Raw genomic sequence first — 20,457 nt, 5'->3', positions numbered from 1 at the left:
TTCTTCTTAAAGTCCGTCTCCTATCGGAGGTTGGAAATCATCACAGCTATTGTTATTTTACTGGCGACCGCCCTAAATAGGTCGATGGAACTGCAGCCGAACCATTCCCTCAGATTTCTTAACCAAGATATTCTGCGCCTACCGGTACTTCTCTTACCACTGATTTTACTCTGGATGATCAGTCTCAGCAGCGAGTATTTGTCACCTCTCATAACATGGCCAAAGTATTCAAGCTTTCTTCTTTTAACAGTAAGTACAACTTCACATCCTTTTCCGATCCGACGTAAAATTTCGGCATTCGTCACGTGGTCCACCCAAGATACACGTAGCATTCTACGGTAACACCACATCTCAAAAGCTTCAATGTTTTTAATGCTGCCCATCTTCATAGTCCATGACTCAACTCCATATAATAAAGTAGAGAAGATATAGCACCGCAGCATACGCACTCTCAGATCAAGATTTATGTCACGACTACAGAGAAATATTTTCATCTTGCTAAATGCTGATCTAGCTATTTCTATTCTTGCTAATTAACCAAGAAGTACAACGCTAAATTACTAGCCACTGAGATGGAAGACGCGAAAAAGTATAAAAGTAAACCATTGCATGTAATTTTGATACCACTAACCTCTCCTATATCTTCAAGTGTAGCTGTCATTGGGCATATAATTCCACTCCCGCTATCTCTATCAATTTTAATAACAGTATCCTCCGTCGATGCATCTTTCTGACCACTCTCCTGACTTATATTTATATCTTCCGGTAAGTGCTCTGAAGTGTCATTCTTATTTTTCTTACAAGGATAGCCGAAACGTGCACAAGGAGATTGGCTTTTTTCAGTTACTGGAGAAAAAGTTGCCTGGGTATTATCGTTTGCTATGGGAATAGTTACTTCTTTTTCTATACACGGTATTCCCTCATCTTCACAAGGCGGAGATTCGATATCGGCGCACGTTTTCAAATCAACTGCAAAAAAATTCGAATAAATTTGAGTTTTTGTGTATGTACTTATAAATAAAAACGAACAATACCTATTCGTTAAAAAATTTGAAAACAAAATTTATACACAGGGAACACTTTTGTAAGGTACCTTACTCGTTTTGCCTGCTTACCGAAACCCTTGTTTCAACACTTGTAAAGACTAACCGTCGGTGCCTGACTCAAACACTTGTATTTTTTTATATTAGCACGATCCATGAATAAGTAGGTAAACTACAAAGTTGCAGAAAATCGGAAACTGATCAATGCAAGTTTTATACGGTGGATCATAAAACTAATCCCAATACAATACTCAATACATTCTTCAGGATGTACTTTTATGTAATTCAATAACTGAAATTAAATTCTAAATATAGACAATATGTAGTGGTAAGGATAATAAAGATAACTATAGACACTATTTTCTTAAAAAAAAAATCTCGTCGTTTAATAAAAGATATCAACCCCACCGTTTCCAAGGTTTTTTTAAAATGTACTATTTTATTTAACCGTTTTATCTTCCTAGAGTCTAGAGGTTTTTATGTAAATGTATTATAAAAGTAAGTAAGTTACGATCAAAATAATGTTGGTATCTTTTTTACCGTACGTAACAAAACAAAAGTGAAAGACGTCTCAACCCAAGTAGCAAAGCTTAAATGGAAGTTCGTCGGACACACCCTACGGCAGAAGGATGAAAGATGGACTAACATGATTATACATTGGAGACCGTGGATCCACAAACGAAAGGGGACACAGAAAGACCACAGATGCGATGGTCAGATGACCTGAAGAAACATACTGGGTCAAAATGAATGCAAATTGCCCAACATGGAAGAAGGAAAAGGAGGCCTATATCCAAAGATGGATGTTTGGGGCTGATTAGATAGATAGATAAATCTTTTTTTTTTTTTGGCTGGTAAAACAGTCGTGAAAACCATTCTCTGTTTAGCATCCGAAATGAAATTATTCGTTACCGGTTCACAAATTACTTTACTTATATATTGTTTATAAGATATAAAATATTGATTCGTTCAAAGTGGTTATTTTTGAAAAGCCTGTAGTTAAATGAGCTTAAATGAGTCACTAATCATGAGTGTAGGCAAATTTTGAACAGCCATATCTTATCTAACCAATTTTTGTCTTCAGGAAAATAAGTCCAAATTATTCACAATAGTAGAACCTAACCTATATTTTTTACTAGGTGTAATTTTTGGTACCACCAATAATATTTGTTATTAAAAAATTTTTTTCAAAATAATTATTTTTAAATTTAAAACCATTTTTTTTTTCAAAAATGAGTACTGTGAACCGACAAAACTTACAGATCATATAAACCATACATTAATCAAGTAACTTGTGAAGCAGCAACGATTAATTTCATTTGGGATGTGATTTTTACGATTTTTTTACCAAAAAAAGGAACCAACTTTATTTTGAGCATTACATACTTAATATTGATGCTAGACATTAAAAAAAACTAAGTTTTTAAAAAGTTTTGAAAAATTGTGATGAGTTTTTCTTGAAGAGAGCTTCATTTTAAGGTTATCTCACGTTGAAATATTCGATTTGGAATTTTACGAATAGGAACCTACTTTTCATTACCTACAACTCTGCTCCTCCTGGGTCTACAGACTTCGTATTTGTACACCAATTTTTTTTCAATTTTTTATTAGCTATATTTTTACTAAGATTATTTTTTAGATAAAATACTTATTTTTTGAGTTGTTTGCGAAAAACCGTCTCAAAATGTGATTTTTATTGTTTAAAAATGACATGTTCACTTACAAAAAACTCAAAAAGTATTGACTTAGTGAAAAAACTCTATTAGACCAGGGCGCATCTGTAAAAATATTAGTACATTTGGATCTTAAGAGGTGACTCAAATTTTTTTGCAGAAATTGCTTGAAAATAACTCATATAATAATATTTGAGTTATCCTCCCACTCAAAAAGGACCGGAACATAATCGGTTTAAATAATCAAAATGTCAAAAAATTAAGGAAAAATTCGATTTTTTTCTTCGTTTTTTGATTATAACTTTAAAAGTATTCATTTTCGAGAAAAGTTGTACTGATATAAAAGTTGCGTAATTAAATTTCCTATAATACAGAATTGGTTAAAAATTTAAAAAATAGTCACCCTTGTTGCAAAATAGCAATAATTGCGAAAAAAAACATACAAAAACAAGTATTCGCATTTTACGTTTTTCAACCACTTATGCTACACTTAGGACCTTCATATTTCACCTATAAAAACTTTACGATACATTAAAACAATACTGTAAATTTCGTTAAAATCGGTTCAATAGATTTTGCAAAATAAATTTTGCAATCCAGCTTTCGCAAAAAAAAATTCATTTTTTCAAAATGTTACAGGACTAAAAATAAAGCAGATAGCAAGTTGAAGTTTTTTTTGCTTATAGAAGTGTACTGTACCTTTCATTTGCAATTTGCAATACTAAAATCGATTAACTACCACGGCGTCAGGAATTTTTTAAAAAAACATTAATTATTGGTGCTACGCGCAGGACAGCGGAGAGTTTGCTCTGATTGGGCATTCCAATGACCTTTGATAATGATTGATACATTTTAATTTTTATTACATTTTGATATAAATAAATAAATTTGTTTATTGCAAAATAAAAACACCTACTGTACCCTTTGAAAGAACACTTTTTTAGCAAAAGCTTTCTTTGTTCATATATTTTAACTTAGAGACTAAAAGTTTATTATTTTTAAACATATGCAATTGTTTAAACAATATTTCACAAACAATAATCAAATTAGTTTGATTTTTGTGGAATTAAAATATTAAAATACAACAAAATATAGAGAAAGAAAATAATATATTAGATAAAGATTGGAAGAAATTTTGGTGGAAATCAACTTGTGTGAATCGAACGCCGCTGTTCTGCGCGTAGCACCAAAAATTAATGTTTATTTAAAAAATTTTCTGACGCCGTGGTAATAATTCGATTTTAATTTTGCAAATTGCAAATGAAAAGTACAGTACACTTCTATAAACAAAAAAAAAATTTCAACTTGCTATCTGTTTTATTTTCTGTCCTGCAACATTTTAAAAAAATTAATTTTTTTTGCGAAAGCTGTATTAGAAAATTTATTTCGCAAAATCTATTAAACCGGTCTTAATGAAATTTACAGTGTTGTTTTACAGTATCATAATGTTTTTCTGTGTAAAATATGAAGGTCCTAAGTGTAGTATAAATGGTTGAAAAACGTAAAATGCGAATACTTGTTTTTGTATGGTTTTTTTCGCAATTATTGCTATTATGCAACAAGGGTGACTATATTTTAAATTTTTACCAATTCTTTATTATAGGAAATTTAATTACGCAACTTTTATGTCAATACAACTTTTCTCAGAAATGAATAGTTTTAAAGTTATAATCAAAAAACCAATAAAAAAAGTCGAATTTTTCCTTCATATTTTGACATTTTGATTATTTAAACATTGTTCCGGACCATTTTGAGTGGGAGGATAACTCAAATATTATTATTTAAGTTATTTTCAAGCAATTTCTGCAAAAAAATTTGAGTCACCTCTCAACGTCCATCTCAAAACAGATGCGCCCTGGACTATATTGGGACCGTGCAAGTTCGGCAAAGCGACCTCTATTTCTACGCTCTGTACTTTTATTCGCACTTTTAATTATATTGGCCAATTATATTAGTCCTGGTTGCTGGATAATTGTCAAGGCCATAGTCCAAAAAAATAATAAGAAGAAAAAATAAGATGCAGGTTATGTTATGCAAACGTAAACAATTGTATGTAGTAAATAAAATTAGTTATTAAAATGCAGTACTGCAAGCAAAATACAATTAATTAAATTTACCTTTATATAATAATTGCATATCATATCAATATTGTGGAGCAATATATAATTTTTCTGCTTCAATGACAGCAGGTATGAAATATACGTCAATTTGACAATTTCAATTGACAATATGAATTATTTAAGATAGTTGCAATATTTCTCCTCGACTCGCGCACGGTCGTTTCTCGTTTCCCTTCCAAGTACTTGCACACCGCGAATAGAACTAAAGTGCATGTGGCAGACGTCTGTCTTTTGCAGCATGCAAAAGTTCGCCAGTGTTATTTATGCCTGTCCAGTTCATTATGTTTCGCAGCCAAGGCATTTGTTTGCGACCTAATCCCCTCTTACCCTCAATCTTTCCTTGGATGATTAGTTGAGGGATTGTGTATTTTCCCATCTCAGGGTATGACCCAGGTATCCAATTTTCCATATTCAAAAGCCACAAGATATTCCTAGATACAAAAATGAGAGAAAATTTTAAAATAAAAAAAAAATGAGCGGAACGCGTTAATCTGTTCACGAAAAAATTAACTATGTAAATGACCATACTTTGAAACTATGTGTATTTACCATTAATGCCTTGATTATCATCAAAGTCGATTTTTTCTCCTAAGGGTAAATCTTGTTTTGTGTCTGAAATAATAGTTTCTTCGTTAGCTTTAACTTCGCAACATGGACTTCCAAAATATTTGCAAGGCGCTTCTTCAGACTCTTCACACTTGTTGTTAATATCTTCTTTAGCTTCAGCTTTGCAACATGGAGTTCCGAAATATTTGCAAGGAGGTTCTTCAGAGGTTTCACATTCGGTATTTACATCTTCGTCAGCTTCAACTTCACCGCATGGAATTTCTAAACCCCCACAAGGCGGTTGTTCAAGATCCGCACATTTATTGTTACTACAAAACAAAAACAAAAAAAATAAAAGAAGGAAGTATAATTTTAATGACACTACTAATTACCTATTGTTCATAAAAGAAACAAAAAAATGTTAGTAGAGGATCCGATATAAGGTCGATTTGCACCGATCTGTTTAATGGTTAAAAATTATTGGATATGTAATTTAGCATGTTAACCATTACAAAAAAACAAGGGTTGCCCGATCTAGTCTTGTTCTAACTATAATTAATTAATAATTAAAAAATGACATTTTTTTATGAATTTAAAAAAAATTCGACCCGGGCAGATATTATTTCAGATTTTTTAGGTCATTCTAAACAAAAAAGGTCTTTTATAATTTTTCTCTAAAGTTGATCGTTTTCGAGTTATAAACAATTTAAAACTGAAAAAAGAACGAACGATGACGATTTTCAAGGCTCTAAAACATAAGTATAAAATATCATTTTAATCGTTTTCGTGTTATAAACAATTTAAAACTGAAAAAAAACGTAAGATGACAATTTTCAAATCTCAAAAACACAAGTAAAAAATATCATTTTTGTAATCATCAAGTACACAAATTCAAGTTCAAACCTTTTACTATCAGGTCTCGATAAGAATTTTAGCCATGTTTTATTCTAAAACATATTTTTTTAATTGTTAATGAGGAAGGTTCTTATGGGGAGACGGGTATTAACAACTAAAAAACAATGTTTCAGAATGAAATAAGTCCAAAAGACTTCTGAACTCATCAAGAACTGGTAGAATAAGGTTTGAACTTAAATTTAGGTACTTTGTAATTTCAAAAATTATATTGTATACTTATGTTTTTGAGCTTTGAAAATCGTCATCTTTCGTTCTTTCTTCAGTTTTAAATTATTTATAACTAGAAAACGATCCACTTTAGAGAAAAATTACAAAAGAACTTTTTTGCTTAGAATGACCTAAAACATCTGAAATAATACCTGCTTGGGTCGAATTTTTTTTTATTTATAAAAAAATGTAATTTTTTAATCATAAATTAATTATAGTTAGAACAAGATTAGATCGGGCAACCCTTGTTTTTTGTAATTGTTAACATGCTAAATTACATATCCAATAATTTTTATCCATTAAACAGATCGGTGCAAATCGACCTTATATCGGATCTTAGACTATGTGATGTATTCGACCGTTACTTATAGAAATTCATTTTATTTAACAATAAAGCACTGAAAAGCTTTTGTTTTCAATACTTCTACAAAAATTATTACAAGTTAAACTCACTTAAGCTGTTTCGGCAGAGTGTCCTTCTCAAGTGATGTATTTTACTGTGTGTTTGCACTTTAAAGTCTTTAAATGAATTGGTTGAAGAGTGAGGAGTTGTTTGTCTCAAGTTGGTAATTCAGATTTATATCTGTATTTTTCAATTTAATGATTTCCATAGATTGTAATAAACATAGCTTAAGACGTTTAGTTTGAATGTGAAGTATTTGAAACTCGGGGCCGTGCCGTGCTATGATGCGGTGAGGCAATCGCATCAGAAGAACGGCATATTCAGTAAGCTCAAAATACAAATTGAACTATTCAATAATTAATCAAAAATATAATATACAGAGAGAGTCTGTAAAGTGGAATAAATTCAATATCTCAAATACTAATTGTTTTTTTGGAAAATGCTCAGACCCGTCGATTAGTATTTCAAATTGTCCTTTTTGACATTCAATAATAATGTATACAGGGTGTCCCAATTTAGAGATATGACGTCATCGTCGATTTTCTTAAATGGCAACACTGTCATTTTGATAGCTAATTTGATAGGGTTTGTAAAGTTATACATAACTGCAAAATATCAAATTTTTATTCTCTACCATTTACAAGATAATAGAAAATAACAAAGTTATATCTGTAATTTGGAATATATTCAATAATTAAAATACTAACTGTTTTTTTGAAAAATGCTCAGACCCGTCGATTAGTATATCAAATTGTCCTTTTTGACATATAATAATAATGTATACAGGGTGTCCCAATTTAGAGATATGACGTCATCGTTGATTTTCTTAAATGGCAACACTGTCATTTTGATAGCTATTTTGATAGGGTGTGTAAAGTTATACACAACTGCAAAATTTCAAATTTGTATTCTCTACCATTTAGATGATAATAAAAAATAACAAAGTTATGAAAAAGAAGTAATCAACTAATAATTGAATTTAATTATTTCAATAAATTAAGCAAAAACTCATAATGTTGCCCTCAATTATTGTCAAATTGTCAATGGGCAACGTTATGAGCATTTGCTTAATTGAAATAAATAAACTCAATTATTATTTGATTACTTCTTGTTCTTCATAACTTTGTTATTTTTTATTATCTTGTAAATGGTAGGGAATAAAATTTTGAAATTTTTCAGATGTGTATAACTTTACACACGTTATCAAAATAGCTATCAAAATGATAGTGTTGCCATTTAAGAAAATCAACAATGACGTCATATCTCTAAATTGGGACACCCTGTATACATTATTATTATATGTCAAAAATGACAATTTGATATACTAATCGACGGGTCTGAGCATTTTTCAAAAAAACAGTTAGTATTTTAATTATTGAATATATTCCAAATTACAGATATAACTTTGTTATTTTCTATTATCTTGTAAATGGTAGAGAATAAAAATTTGATATTTTGCAGTTATGTATAACTTTACAAACCCTATCAAATTAGCTATCAAAATGACAGTGTTGCCATTTAAGAAAATCGACGATGACGTCATATCTCTAAATTGGGACACCCCGTATACATTTTTATTGAATGTCAAAAAGGACAATTTGAAATACTAATCGACGGGTCTGAGCATTTTCCAAAAAAACAATTAGTATTTGAGATATTGAATTTATTCCACTTTACAGACTCTCTCTGTATAGGACCAAGTGTTAGCCGAAAGTATAAATATTATATACATACAACGCTTATCTTTTTCAAAAAGTTCTTTGTTATTTCGACATTGAGGTATACGATTTATGGATTTATGTTTTCACAGCAATGTTTTGTCTAAAGCCAACTACTCACGATATTGCGGCGTCGTTAAATGTTGTCGAATTCGTTAAATTTTGTGCATCCAACGAAATCGTACAATTTGACCACAGAGAGACTGGCCGGTCTGCTGCAGTGCTGCCGAATTAATATCACGATATCATCGACGATCTTGCGTTACGACACCGCAGTACCGTGAGTGGCCGGCTTAAGCAAAAAATGAAAAGTTACAGACAATTTGGCTATGACCAAATGAAAATTATTGCAAATGGAATTGCAGAAAATATTGATACAAGTTGATATCTTAATATAAATTAATTACGTAAAGTCTGTGGATGAGCTCTTAACAGTGGAAGATAAATTTAGAATAAATTTTTTCATCTATATTTTAGACATTTTCATTAATGCTTTGATTGATCGATTTTCGCTTCTAGAAACTCTTAAAATTTAAATTTTTTATACGATAGATTTAAATTGAGGGAAATAGATAATAAAACGCTAGAAAGATGTATGCATTTTCATTTAATACTTTCAGTAGCAAAAAAAAGAATCGGATAGAGTTAAATAATGATCTTCTAGAAGAATTTCGTGATATATCCCAAATGATACCATACTCCATGAAATCTTTAGAGGTTTTGAAGCATTTGTGCCAAAATAACCTAATTTCTTTATATGTACCTAAATGTATTGGTATCACTGAATTTTATCAACACTCCATGTCTCGCTAGCTAGTAGAGAGAAGTTTTTCAAAATTAAAAAGTATTTAACTTTTTAAATGCATTCATTTTTTCGAATCCTGAGAAAAGTAATAAATATTTTTGAAAAATTTAAACGCAGACTGAAAGATTATGTTATTACCGAGGCCGAAAGTCTCTTAGAATAAACAAAAATTTTCTTTTGAATGAGATATTTGAAATTAAAAATCACACTAATAGTCTGGGCTGATTATCGGAGAATAGGCCATTTTTGGGAAAAGTTATTTACCAGCAATATTATTGCTGGAATCGAATTATAAGATCCTATATATTAATAATATAGGTATGCAAAGTCCTCCGATAGTGTGCTACTTTTTTTATAAACAAAATGGCGCCCGAAAATCGTGTTTTTTTCAATTATTGCTCTATAACTCCGAAGATTTTAATTTTACAACAAAAACCCCCAAATAAAAATTCACCGTGATTAAATTCTGCATAGAGATGTGTTTTTCCCGATCTGCTCCGATAAAAATTTTCCTCGGAAAATGCGGGTTTTCCCAACAAAATCTTTAATTTTCAAATAAACTTTTAGATAAGTAATTATCTACCAATATTTAAATAATTTGGTGACTTAAAAGCCTTCTTGGTTTAGATTATAGTTCCAGAAGCTGATGCAAATTAAACGAATATTTTAGCAACAATTCAATTGTTAATTAATAATTTACGGTCGCAATAATAACCAAAATAATTATGATACACTGATCAAACTTTGAAATCTTATAAACATGAGATGCCTTTTTAACATTTTGTCGACAAAATATAAATTTTTTATTTTTTTGCATAATCTTTAAATGTTTAAAAAAAATAGTTATAAACAAATTAACGTTTCTCAGAAAGTTTTTATTATATTGTAATTTAAAAAAAAATAGCTAAAATGCGCATTTCAAATATCTTGAAAATGAATGCTTTAAAACTATTTTGCAACCATTTACAAAAAAGTTATGAAACAGCAAAATAAACATACGATTACTACGGTGTTTATATATTTTTTTAATCCTTTCAAAGCGTAGAAGTGAGTATAATGTACAAGCTAATTATCTACAAAAAGTATCGATTATCAATTTAATGGTTATATTTTAATTAAAGATTATAAATATATTTTTTTGTAATTTACACGCGCGAAAGTAGAATAATACAGCACTGTAGCTGAAATTTTCACTCGGAGCGACGACCGACCGCGCGAGACGTACACTTTTATAAATAATATAATATGCTGCGTGTCAGTCGCTTCGAGTGAACATTTTAGCTCCGACTCTGTATCAGGCCTACTTTTGCGCTAAAAATTACAAAAAAAGTATTTTTAATCTTTGATTAAAATATAACCATTGCACTAATTTTTGACATTCTTTGTGAGTAATTAGACTGTACCATAGACTCACTTTTAAGCTTTGAAACAATTAAAACAATTTATAAACAACGGAGCTTTCGTATATTTATTTTGCTGTTTCATAACTTTTTTGCAAATGGTTGGAAAATTTTTTTAAAGCATTCATTTTCAAGACCTATGAAATACGCATTTTAAGTATTTTATAAAATTAGAATATAATAAACATTTTCTGAGAAATGTTAATTTTTTTTATAACAATTTTTTTATAAACATTTAAAGATTATGCAAAAAAAAATGAAAAATTTATATTTTGTCGACAAAATATTAAATAGGCATTACACCTTTATAATCTTTCTAAGTTTGATCAATGTCTCATGATTATTTTGGTTGTTATTGCGACTGTAAATTTTTAATTAACAATTGAATTGTTGCTAAAATATTCGTTTCATTTTCATCGGCTTCTGAATTTATAATCTATACCAAGAAAGCTTTTATTTCACCAAGCTATATAGTTATTGATAAATAATTATTGGCCCAAAAAATTTATTTGAAAATTCGAGATTTTGTTGGGAAAACCCACATTTTCCGAGGAAAATTTTCGTCGGAGCAAATCTGAAAAAACATGCTTCTATGTAGAATTAAATTGGGGTGAATTTTTATTTGAGTGTTTTTGGTGTAAAGTTAAAATCTTCGGAGTTATAGAGCAATAATTGAAAAAAATACGATTTGTCGGCGCCATTTTGTTTATAAAAAAAGTAGCACACTATCTGCGGACTTTGCATACCTATATTAATAATATATAGGATCTTATAATTCGATTCCAGCAATAAAATTGCTGGTAAATAACCTTTCTTCGTACTTTACTAATTAGACCAGCGTATTATAACTATTTTTTTTTCAAAATTTAAAGATTATGCAAAAAAAATAAAAATTTATATTTTGTCGATAAAATATTAAATAAGCATCTCATCTTTATAATCTTTATAAGTTTGATCAATGTATCATGATCATTTTGGTTATTATTGCGATCGTAAATTGTTTATTAACAATTGAATTGTTGCTAAAATATTCGTTTAATTTTCACCGGCTTCTGGAATTACAATCTATACCAAGAAAGCTTTGATGTCACTAAGTTATTTAATTATTGATTAATAATTACTTACCTAAAACTTTATTTGAAAATTAGAGTTTTTGTTAGGAAAACCCGCATTTTCCGAGGAAAACTTTCGTCGGAGCAAATCGTGAAAAACTTATCTCTTTGCAGAATTTAATTGCGGTGAATTTTTGTTTGGGTGTTTTTGTTGTAAAGTTAAAATCTTCGGAGTTATAGAGAAATAATTGAAAAAAATACGATTTGTCGGCGCCATTTTATTTATAAAAAAAGTAGCACACTATCTGCGGACTTTGCATACCTATATTATTAATATATAGGATCTTATAATTCGATTTCAGCAATAAAATTGCTGGTAAATAAGTTTTCCATGAATTTTGCTAATTAGCCCGAGTATAAGCTTTCTCTTTCTTTTCACCCCTGTTACTTATTAAAATAAACATTATAGAAGTTTTCAAGGACTTTCGGCCCTCGGTAATAATGTAATCTTTCTAGGCCTGGATTCCGCATACCAAAAAAAGTTTATTAATAGCAAGCTGAAAATTTTTAATAGCTTAACGGTGTCTAGCCGGACAAACTTTGATGTATGGGAACACTGGAACAGGGGAAATTTTAATTGTGGAACAGGTTCAAAATTTGGAAAGTCAGACTACGAAAACGCCCCATGTATTTTGTCGGATAGAACTTCCAATTGATTTGTTACCGTTTCATTAAAGTCTCATGCAACAATCAGACTGCTATTTATCCCCAACATAATTCCTGTCACCTGACATGTTCTACATGTCGAACTTATTAAAATGCCCAATTGGTGATAACCACCAGTCTGATTTTTGGATGAGAGGTTAATGAAATCGTAACAAACCAATTGTAAGTTCGGTCCGACAAAATGCATGGGACGTTTTCGTAGTCTGACGTTCCAAATTTTTAACCTGTTCCACAATTAAAACTTCCCCTGTTCCAGTGTTCCCATACATCAAAGTTTGTCCGGCTAGACACCGTTAAGCTATTAAAAGTTTTCCGCTTGCTATTAATCAACTTTTTTTTTACGCGGGATCCAGTTTTATCCATTCTGCTTTTAAATTTTTCAAAAATACTTAGTAGTTTTCTCAGGATTAAAAAAAAATAAATGCATTTAAAAAGCATTATAGCCGAAATTTTGCGCTTATTCTCTTAAGGGGCGGCATTTGGAAGACTTGCATCATATTGAAAAGATGTATCGCATGGCTCTGTTGAAACTGTTCAAGAAGATGAGAATTAGACCAATCAAGTTAGTAAAAAATAAGCCGTTTTTCGACATATTTGAAAAGACGAGGTTTGACAGTTGAAATGTGTAGTATGAGATATTACAAAAGCGCTACCATCTTGGGATTCATCAATTTTTTAGTGGAACAATTTTTAAATAAACAATCAAAACGTCAAACTTAGTTTTGTGCTCATAACTTAAAAACTTGTTTATTTAGAGATTTGACGTTCACAGGTAACTTTTTTAGAATTAAAAGATACATCGAATGAGATACGCTAAATGCAAATCGGTTAATAAACAAAAAAGTTATTGCAAAAGGGATGACAAAATCACTGTTTTTGAATATTGTTAATAACAAGTTTATTGTTTATTAGAATATGTTTTAATATAACTAAAATTGAGGGCATTATGGTGTTTGAATGGTGTGCAAAAAATGGTCCAGATCTGTTAAATAGTTTTCGCAAAATTGAATTTGTTTATAAAATTTTTTGAAAAACGAGCTAATTTCTGAGGCTGGTCCAGTTAATATGGCTGAATGTATCTCAATAATCCGGGGCTCATTTCCTTCGTTAAGATGTATGCTAACAAAGTGAAAAAAAAAGTAAAAAAAAATTACATATACGTACACAAAATTATTTGTTAATAAATAGCAGATTTTAAGCTTATAAACAATTACAATAATTTCGTAGAAATTAGATCAAATTAAATGGCAATAAAAAATACGGAAAGATGGTTAAAATACACAACTAGTAAAAAAAATTTTAGGTCGTACGACCCTTGGGGTCTGAGATAGCCCCTTTTTTTTGAAAAAATCACTGTTACGTTAATTAGCAACACTAAGATCTGAAATTAACCAATATTTTATAAGAAAAGTCAAAGTTCTTAACAAAGTTTTTAGCAAGAAAAAATGTTAAAAATTGTTTAAACAGTAGTGTTATAAACCAGAAGTATTTTGCGTTCCGACTAAAGTAAAAAATAGCGGGCGTAGTCGACTGACTGAATAGTGGGCGCGGTGGGCGACCGGCAGCAACTCCTAAAATTACGTTATACCGACCACAAAAATCAACTTTAAAGTGAATAACAAATTTTCGTCATTCCTTATGTTTTCGAGGTCTCCGAATCCGAATATGGAGTTTATTTTTTTCTAGAATTAGTGGAACATGTTCAAAAATCAAATTTTATGCCAAAATGCGATAAATCAATTTTGATGATTTTTCAAATTTAACTCACTGTATTTTTGGTCGCTGTAAATATTTCCTTTTGAAAATTTTACTGTGCTATCTTTGAAGCATTTAGATAACAATGAGATTTGTCCAAAATGATTAAACACATTAAAAGAGAAGTTGTTAATTTTTAAACATTTTGTCGTCAGATTTCGTTAGTTTCATGCTTACAAAAAAAGTTGAGTGACAAACTTTTTAGTTTATAATTTTAACTAACACAGAAATAAAATATAATTCATGAAGAAGTTTTCCAAAAAAATTTAATTTAAAATATGCAATAGGAATAATGTTATGTGACTTTATAGACGAGCGGCACACTAGCACACCCCAAAAAAAGCTTGTAATACTTTATATTTTTGATGGTGCTGAAAACGAAAATTAGGGTTGTTTTGAAAAAATGCCCCTTTTTTTGAAAAAATCACTGTTACGTTAATTAACAACACTAAGATCTGAAATTAACCAATATTTTATAAGAAAAGTCAAAGTTTTTAACAAAGTTTTTAGCAAGAAAAAATGTTAAAAATTGTTAAAACGGTAGTGTTATAAACAAAAATTATTTTGCGTTGCGACTAAAGTAAAAACAATAATGGGCGTAGCCGAATGAGAATAAATTCGCGGACTACCATTCGCTAACGCTAGACCATTGCAGCCCATTTTTAACATTGACAGTATACCGGATTTGAAGCTTAATATTATATTTATATATTTTGGTAGAAACTTGCATTTTATGAATATTATTATCTTGCACATTTATTTAGTAAAATTATATTTTAAATAAATAAATTTAAAAAATGACAATAAAAAGGCCACTTAAAAAAGGTTTATACATCCCATTAGCTGCTTTGTTTTGGATAATTTTGCAATGAAAATAAGATAAACATGATTATTTTTATGTGGTACCATAGATAAAAAAATAGTAAACTTGGTATAGTAGAACCCGATTGGTAGGTATAGGCCATTTTTTATTCTCTATTTTGAATCCGTGTGTAGTCCAGGCTGTATCATCGACCTCGTTAGGTAAATTATTCCGATTCTTATTTTTTGCACAAACTTACTCAAAAAAAAGTTCCTTATAACAAATCCAAAAGGTACCAAGAGCTACCGCGGCCGGAAAATTGTTTAAACAATTTTTTCATTAGATTTCTGTTAACTTATAAAAGTTGGGTGACAAACTGTTTAGTTGATAATTTTAATCAACGCAGCATTAAAACATAGGTCCTGAAGAAGTTTTCTGGAAAATTTTAAGTCAAAATATGCAACAGAAAAAAAGTTACGCGACCTTATAGACAAGTGGTACTCCCCAAAAAAAACGCTCATTTCTCGAGATATCAACCACACTGTGGTGAATGGCTAATTTTGGTCTTACTTTATGTTTTTGATGGTGCTGAAAACGAAAATGAGTTTTATTTTGAATTTTAGATGTGGAAACATTGTCAAAATCGAAATTTTACCCTAAAAATAAAACAAAATAAATCACGTTTTTCTTAAAATTAAAAGTTACACCACCTTTTTTCTATAAAACATTTTGTTCACTGTACTCTAGATTTTAACATAAAATTAATTGAACAGCTAAATTTCAAATTTTGTCACTCAACTTTTGCGATTAAACTTTGCAATTCAAGAATCTGCACCTTTTACTTCAAACCATTTATAACTTTCTTTATAGCAAGACAGAAATATTGAAACAGGTCCCATTGTCTTCAGAATGGTAAGAAATATATACTAGAAAAATTTCAGAAAAAAATATTACAATGGAACTGAGTTGTAGCAAGTTAAACGCAAAAACGTGATTTTTATTTTTAGGGTAAAGTTGCGATTTTGATAATGTTCCCCCACGTAAAATTCAAAACAACCCTAATTTTCGTTTTCAGCACCATCAAAAATATAAAGTACCTATTACCAAAATTAGTATCAGTATCTCGAGAAATAAGCTTTTTTGGGGTGTGCCAGTGTGCCGCTCGTCTATAAAGTCACATAACATTTTTGCTATTGGATATTTTAAATTAAATTTTTTTGGAAAACTTCTTCATGAATTATATTTTATTTCTGTGTTAGTTAAAATTATAAACTAAAAAGTTTGTCACTCAACTTTTTTTGTAAGCATGAAACTAACGAAATCTGACGACAAAATGTTTAAAAATTAACAACTTCTCTTTTAATGTGTTTAATCATTTTGGACAAATCTCATTTTTATCTAAATGCTTCAAAGATAACACAGTAAAATTTTCAAAAGGAAATATTTACAGCGACCAAAAATACAGTGAGTTAAATTTGAAAAATCATCAAAATTGATTTATCGCATTTTGGCATAAAATTTGATTTTTGAACATATTCCACTAAGTCTAGAAAAAAATAAGCTCCATATTCGGATTCGGAGACCTCGAAAACATAAGGAATGACGAAAATGTGTTATTCACTTTAAAGTTGATTTTTGTGGTCGGTATAACGTAATTTTAGGAGTTGCTGCCGGTCGCCAAGCGCGCCCACTATTCAGTCAGTCGACTACGCCCGATATTTTTTACTTTAGTCGGAACGCAAAATACTTTTTGTTTATAACACTACTGTTTAAACAATTTTTAACATTTTTTCTTGCTAAAAACTTTGTTAAAAACTTTGACTTTTCTTATAAAATACTGGTTAATTTCAGATCTTAGTGTTGTTAATTAACGTAACAGTGATTTTTTCAAAAAAAGGGGCTATCTCAGACCCCAAGGGTCGTACGACCTAAAATTTTTTTTTACAAGTTGTGTATTTTAACCAGCTTTCCGTATTTTTTATGGCCATTTAATTTGATCTAATTTCTACGAAAATATTGTAATTGTTTATAAGCTTAAAAACTGCTATTTATTAACAAATAATTTTGTGTACGTATATGTAATTTTTTTTTACTTTTTTTTTCACTTTGTTAGTATACATCTTAACGAAGGAAATGAGCCCCGGATTATTGAGATACATTCAGCCATATTAACTGGACCAGCCTCAGAAATTAGCTCGTTTTTCAAAAATTTTTATAAACAAATTCAATTTTGCGAAAACTATTTAACAGATCTGGACCATTTTTTGCACACCATTCAAACACCATAATGCCCTCAATTTTAGTTATATTAAAACATATTCTAATAAACAATAAAATTGTTATTAACAATATTCAAAAACAGTGATTTTGTCTTCCGTTTTGCAATAACTTTTTTGTTTATTAACCGATTTGCATTTAGCGTATCTCATTCGATGTATCTTTTTTTTCTGAAAAAGTTATCTGTGGACGTCAAATTTCTAAATAAACAAGTTTTTATTTTATGAGCAAAAAACTAAGTTTGACGTTTTGATTGTTTATTTAAAAAATGTTCCACTAAAAAATTGATGAATCCCAAGATGGTAGTCTTTTTGTAATATCTCATGCTAGATATTTCAACTATCAAACCTCGTCTTTTCCGTTATGTCTAGAAAAAACCTAACTTGATTGGCCTAAATGATTATGGTTCAATTTTGAGAATGATTATGGTCTAGAAGGTGAAGTGCGTAAGTAAGCCGTGTGAAGTTGGCACCTCTAAATACGATTTTTTCATTTTTTTTTATTTTTTAATTGTCCATCAAATGTCTACTCTTGTCCAGCCAAAATTTTTTTTTGTCCACCTTTTGTTTACGAGATACTAAAAAAACGTGAAATAAGGCCCAATACCCCGAAGCCAAAAAAACGTCGTAAAAACTGATACGTTTGATTGTCCAACTGTTGTCCACACTTGTCCAGGCATTTTTTTTAATTGTCCACCTTTTATTTATTTAAATTAGCAATAATTATCGTTTGTTAGTAAAAATGCCAAAAAATGAGAATTTTTGGAAATTTTTTTTCACGTTTGATTGTCCGTCGAATGGCCACTCTTGTCCAGCAAAAATTTTTTTTTGTCCACCTTTTGTTTACGAGATACTAAAAAAAACGTGAAATAAGGCCCAACACCCCGAAGTCAGAAAAACGTCGTAACAACTGATATGTTTGATTGTCCAACTGTTGTCCACACTTGTCCAGGCATTTTTTTAATTGTCCACCTTTTGTTTATTTAAATTAGCAATAATTATTGTTTGTTAGTAAAAATGCCAAAAAATGAGAATTTTTGGAAATTTTTTTTCACGTTTGATTGTCCGTCGAATGTCAACCCTTGTCCAACAAAAACTTTTTTTGTCCACCTATTTTGAAAAAAATAGTTGAAAAAAATTTTCTGGACAGGGAAGAAGTACAAGTTTCCGAATTCGAGAAAAAGTTGTCAGGACTAACAGCTTTGGGTTCTCCAATAGTTGTCCATTCGTGTTCAGACATTTTCAGTGAAACATTGGTTTTTTCTCAGCAATATTTTTTAATTTGGTAGCAACAATGGATCATGAATGCGAATTCCAAAAAATGATATTTTTATTCAACGCCGTGTAGGAAAGGTTACTTTTCCACACGCTCGAGCGATGCAATATTCGCATTTTCACACATTTTTGAATAAAATATCCTTAACTAGTGTGGAACAGTTTTTTAACTCATCTGATAACAATGCTCGCCTTCGGCTCGCATTGCAACCCTCAGATTCGTTTAAAAAAACTTTTCCACACTAGTGAAGAAATATATTATTGTTTGTTTGATGTTTTTAACTTTTACTATCGCTTAACAAGAAAATTTTCGTTGTTCATTTTTAGCCTAAGAGATAATTAGAAAATTATACATATTATATTTGACCCATAATAAGGCCAAGCACCTGGACTTTGAACAAAGGTCGTAAAAACTAATAGATTTGACTGTCCAACTGACGTGTAGACATATTTTGGCATTTTTTTATTTGTACTTTTTCTATTTTTCTTTTTTTTTTGTTGATCGCAATTGCGATCATAGCGTAAAAGCTATGAACAGGCAACTTGCTGATCAGTTATAGTTATTTTAAAAAGTGTTCAATTCATTCGAAAATAGCTATTTATCCGTGGTGCAAAATGTACTACCATTGATTTTGTTTGACTAAGTTACGACCAAGATATTTAGTCTCTTGTAAATATTACTGAATTTGGCATTATAGTTGCTGAAAATATACGTCTTAATTACCGTTGGGGCAAGCTTCTTGGATCATCATACCTTTCGATTTTGAACGACTATTTCCAAAGTCGAATTGCTGCGCTTTTTGTCAATCTCAAAATATTGTTGAATCCATATTTTTCATAAACGGTGAAAAAAAAATTCCTGCTGGACAAGAGTGGATATTCGATAGACAATCAAGCGTGAAAGACAAATTTTTCAAAAATTTGCATTTTCTGAAGATTTTGAAAACAAATTAAAATTATTGATATAAAATGTAAAAGAAAGATGGACAGGTAAAAAAAAATGCTTGGACACGTGTGGAAAACTGTTGGACAATTAAACGTATCGGTTTTCACGACTTTTTTTTTCAATTCGGAGTGCGGGCCCTTATTTCTTGTTTTTTTTTTTAAATCTCTTGAACAAAAGGTAGACAGAAAAAACTTGTAGCTAAACAAGGATGGAAATTCGATTGACAATCAAATATGAAAAAAAATTTCAAAAATAGTATATTACATAACTAGGACTTATTTTATTTACGAGTGAAGTTTGTACACAGAGGCGAAGCCGAGATTTACAATCATACGAGTAAATATTAGATTTGTTATTTTTTCTTGACATTTTTATTAAAAAACTACAACTATTCCTATAATGAAGAAAAAAGTGGAAAAGTAAAAAAATGCCTGAACACGTGTGGACAACTATTGGACAATCAAAACCTGTCAGTTTTGACGACTTTATCTCGAATTCGGAAAACTGTACTTTTTCCCGGTCCGAAAAATTATTTTAAACTATATTTTTCAAAAAAGGTGGACAAAAAAACTTTTTGCTGGACAAGGGTGGACATTTGACAGACAATCAAACGTGAAAAAAAAAATTCCAAAAATTCTCATTTTTTTGGCATTTTTACTAACAAATAATAATTATTGCTAATTTAAATAAACAAAAGGTGAACAATTAAAAAAAATGCCTGGACAAGTGTGGACAACAGTTGGACAATCAAACGTATCAGTTTTTACGACGTTTCTTTGACTGCGGGGTGTTGGG

At 30.0% G+C, this 20,457-nt stretch overlaps 1 protein-coding gene across 3 annotated transcripts in view; it reads right to left on the bottom strand.

Annotated features, from left to right (window-relative positions):
- LOC126881154 (uncharacterized) overlaps nucleotides 1–20,457 on the bottom strand; it is a 209,976-nt gene that overhangs the window by 104,401 nt on the left and 85,118 nt on the right. For all 3 annotated transcript variants that reach the window (XM_050645229.1, XM_050645230.1, XM_050645231.1), the window contains exons 12-13: nucleotides 5,386–5,711; nucleotides 632–969 (exon numbers count right to left, since the gene is read on the bottom strand). In XM_050645229.1, the coding sequence (XP_050501186.1) occupies nucleotides 632–969; nucleotides 5,386–5,711 (664 nt within the window). The remainder of the gene's footprint in view (nucleotides 1–631; nucleotides 970–5,385; nucleotides 5,712–20,457) is intronic.

The sequence above is a fragment of the Diabrotica virgifera genome, chromosome 3 (assembly GCF_917563875.1).
Source record: "Diabrotica virgifera virgifera chromosome 3, PGI_DIABVI_V3a".
Classification (NCBI taxonomy): Eukaryota; Metazoa; Arthropoda; class Insecta; order Coleoptera; family Chrysomelidae; genus Diabrotica; species Diabrotica virgifera.
This window is presented reverse-complemented; position numbering and strand designations above follow the sequence as displayed.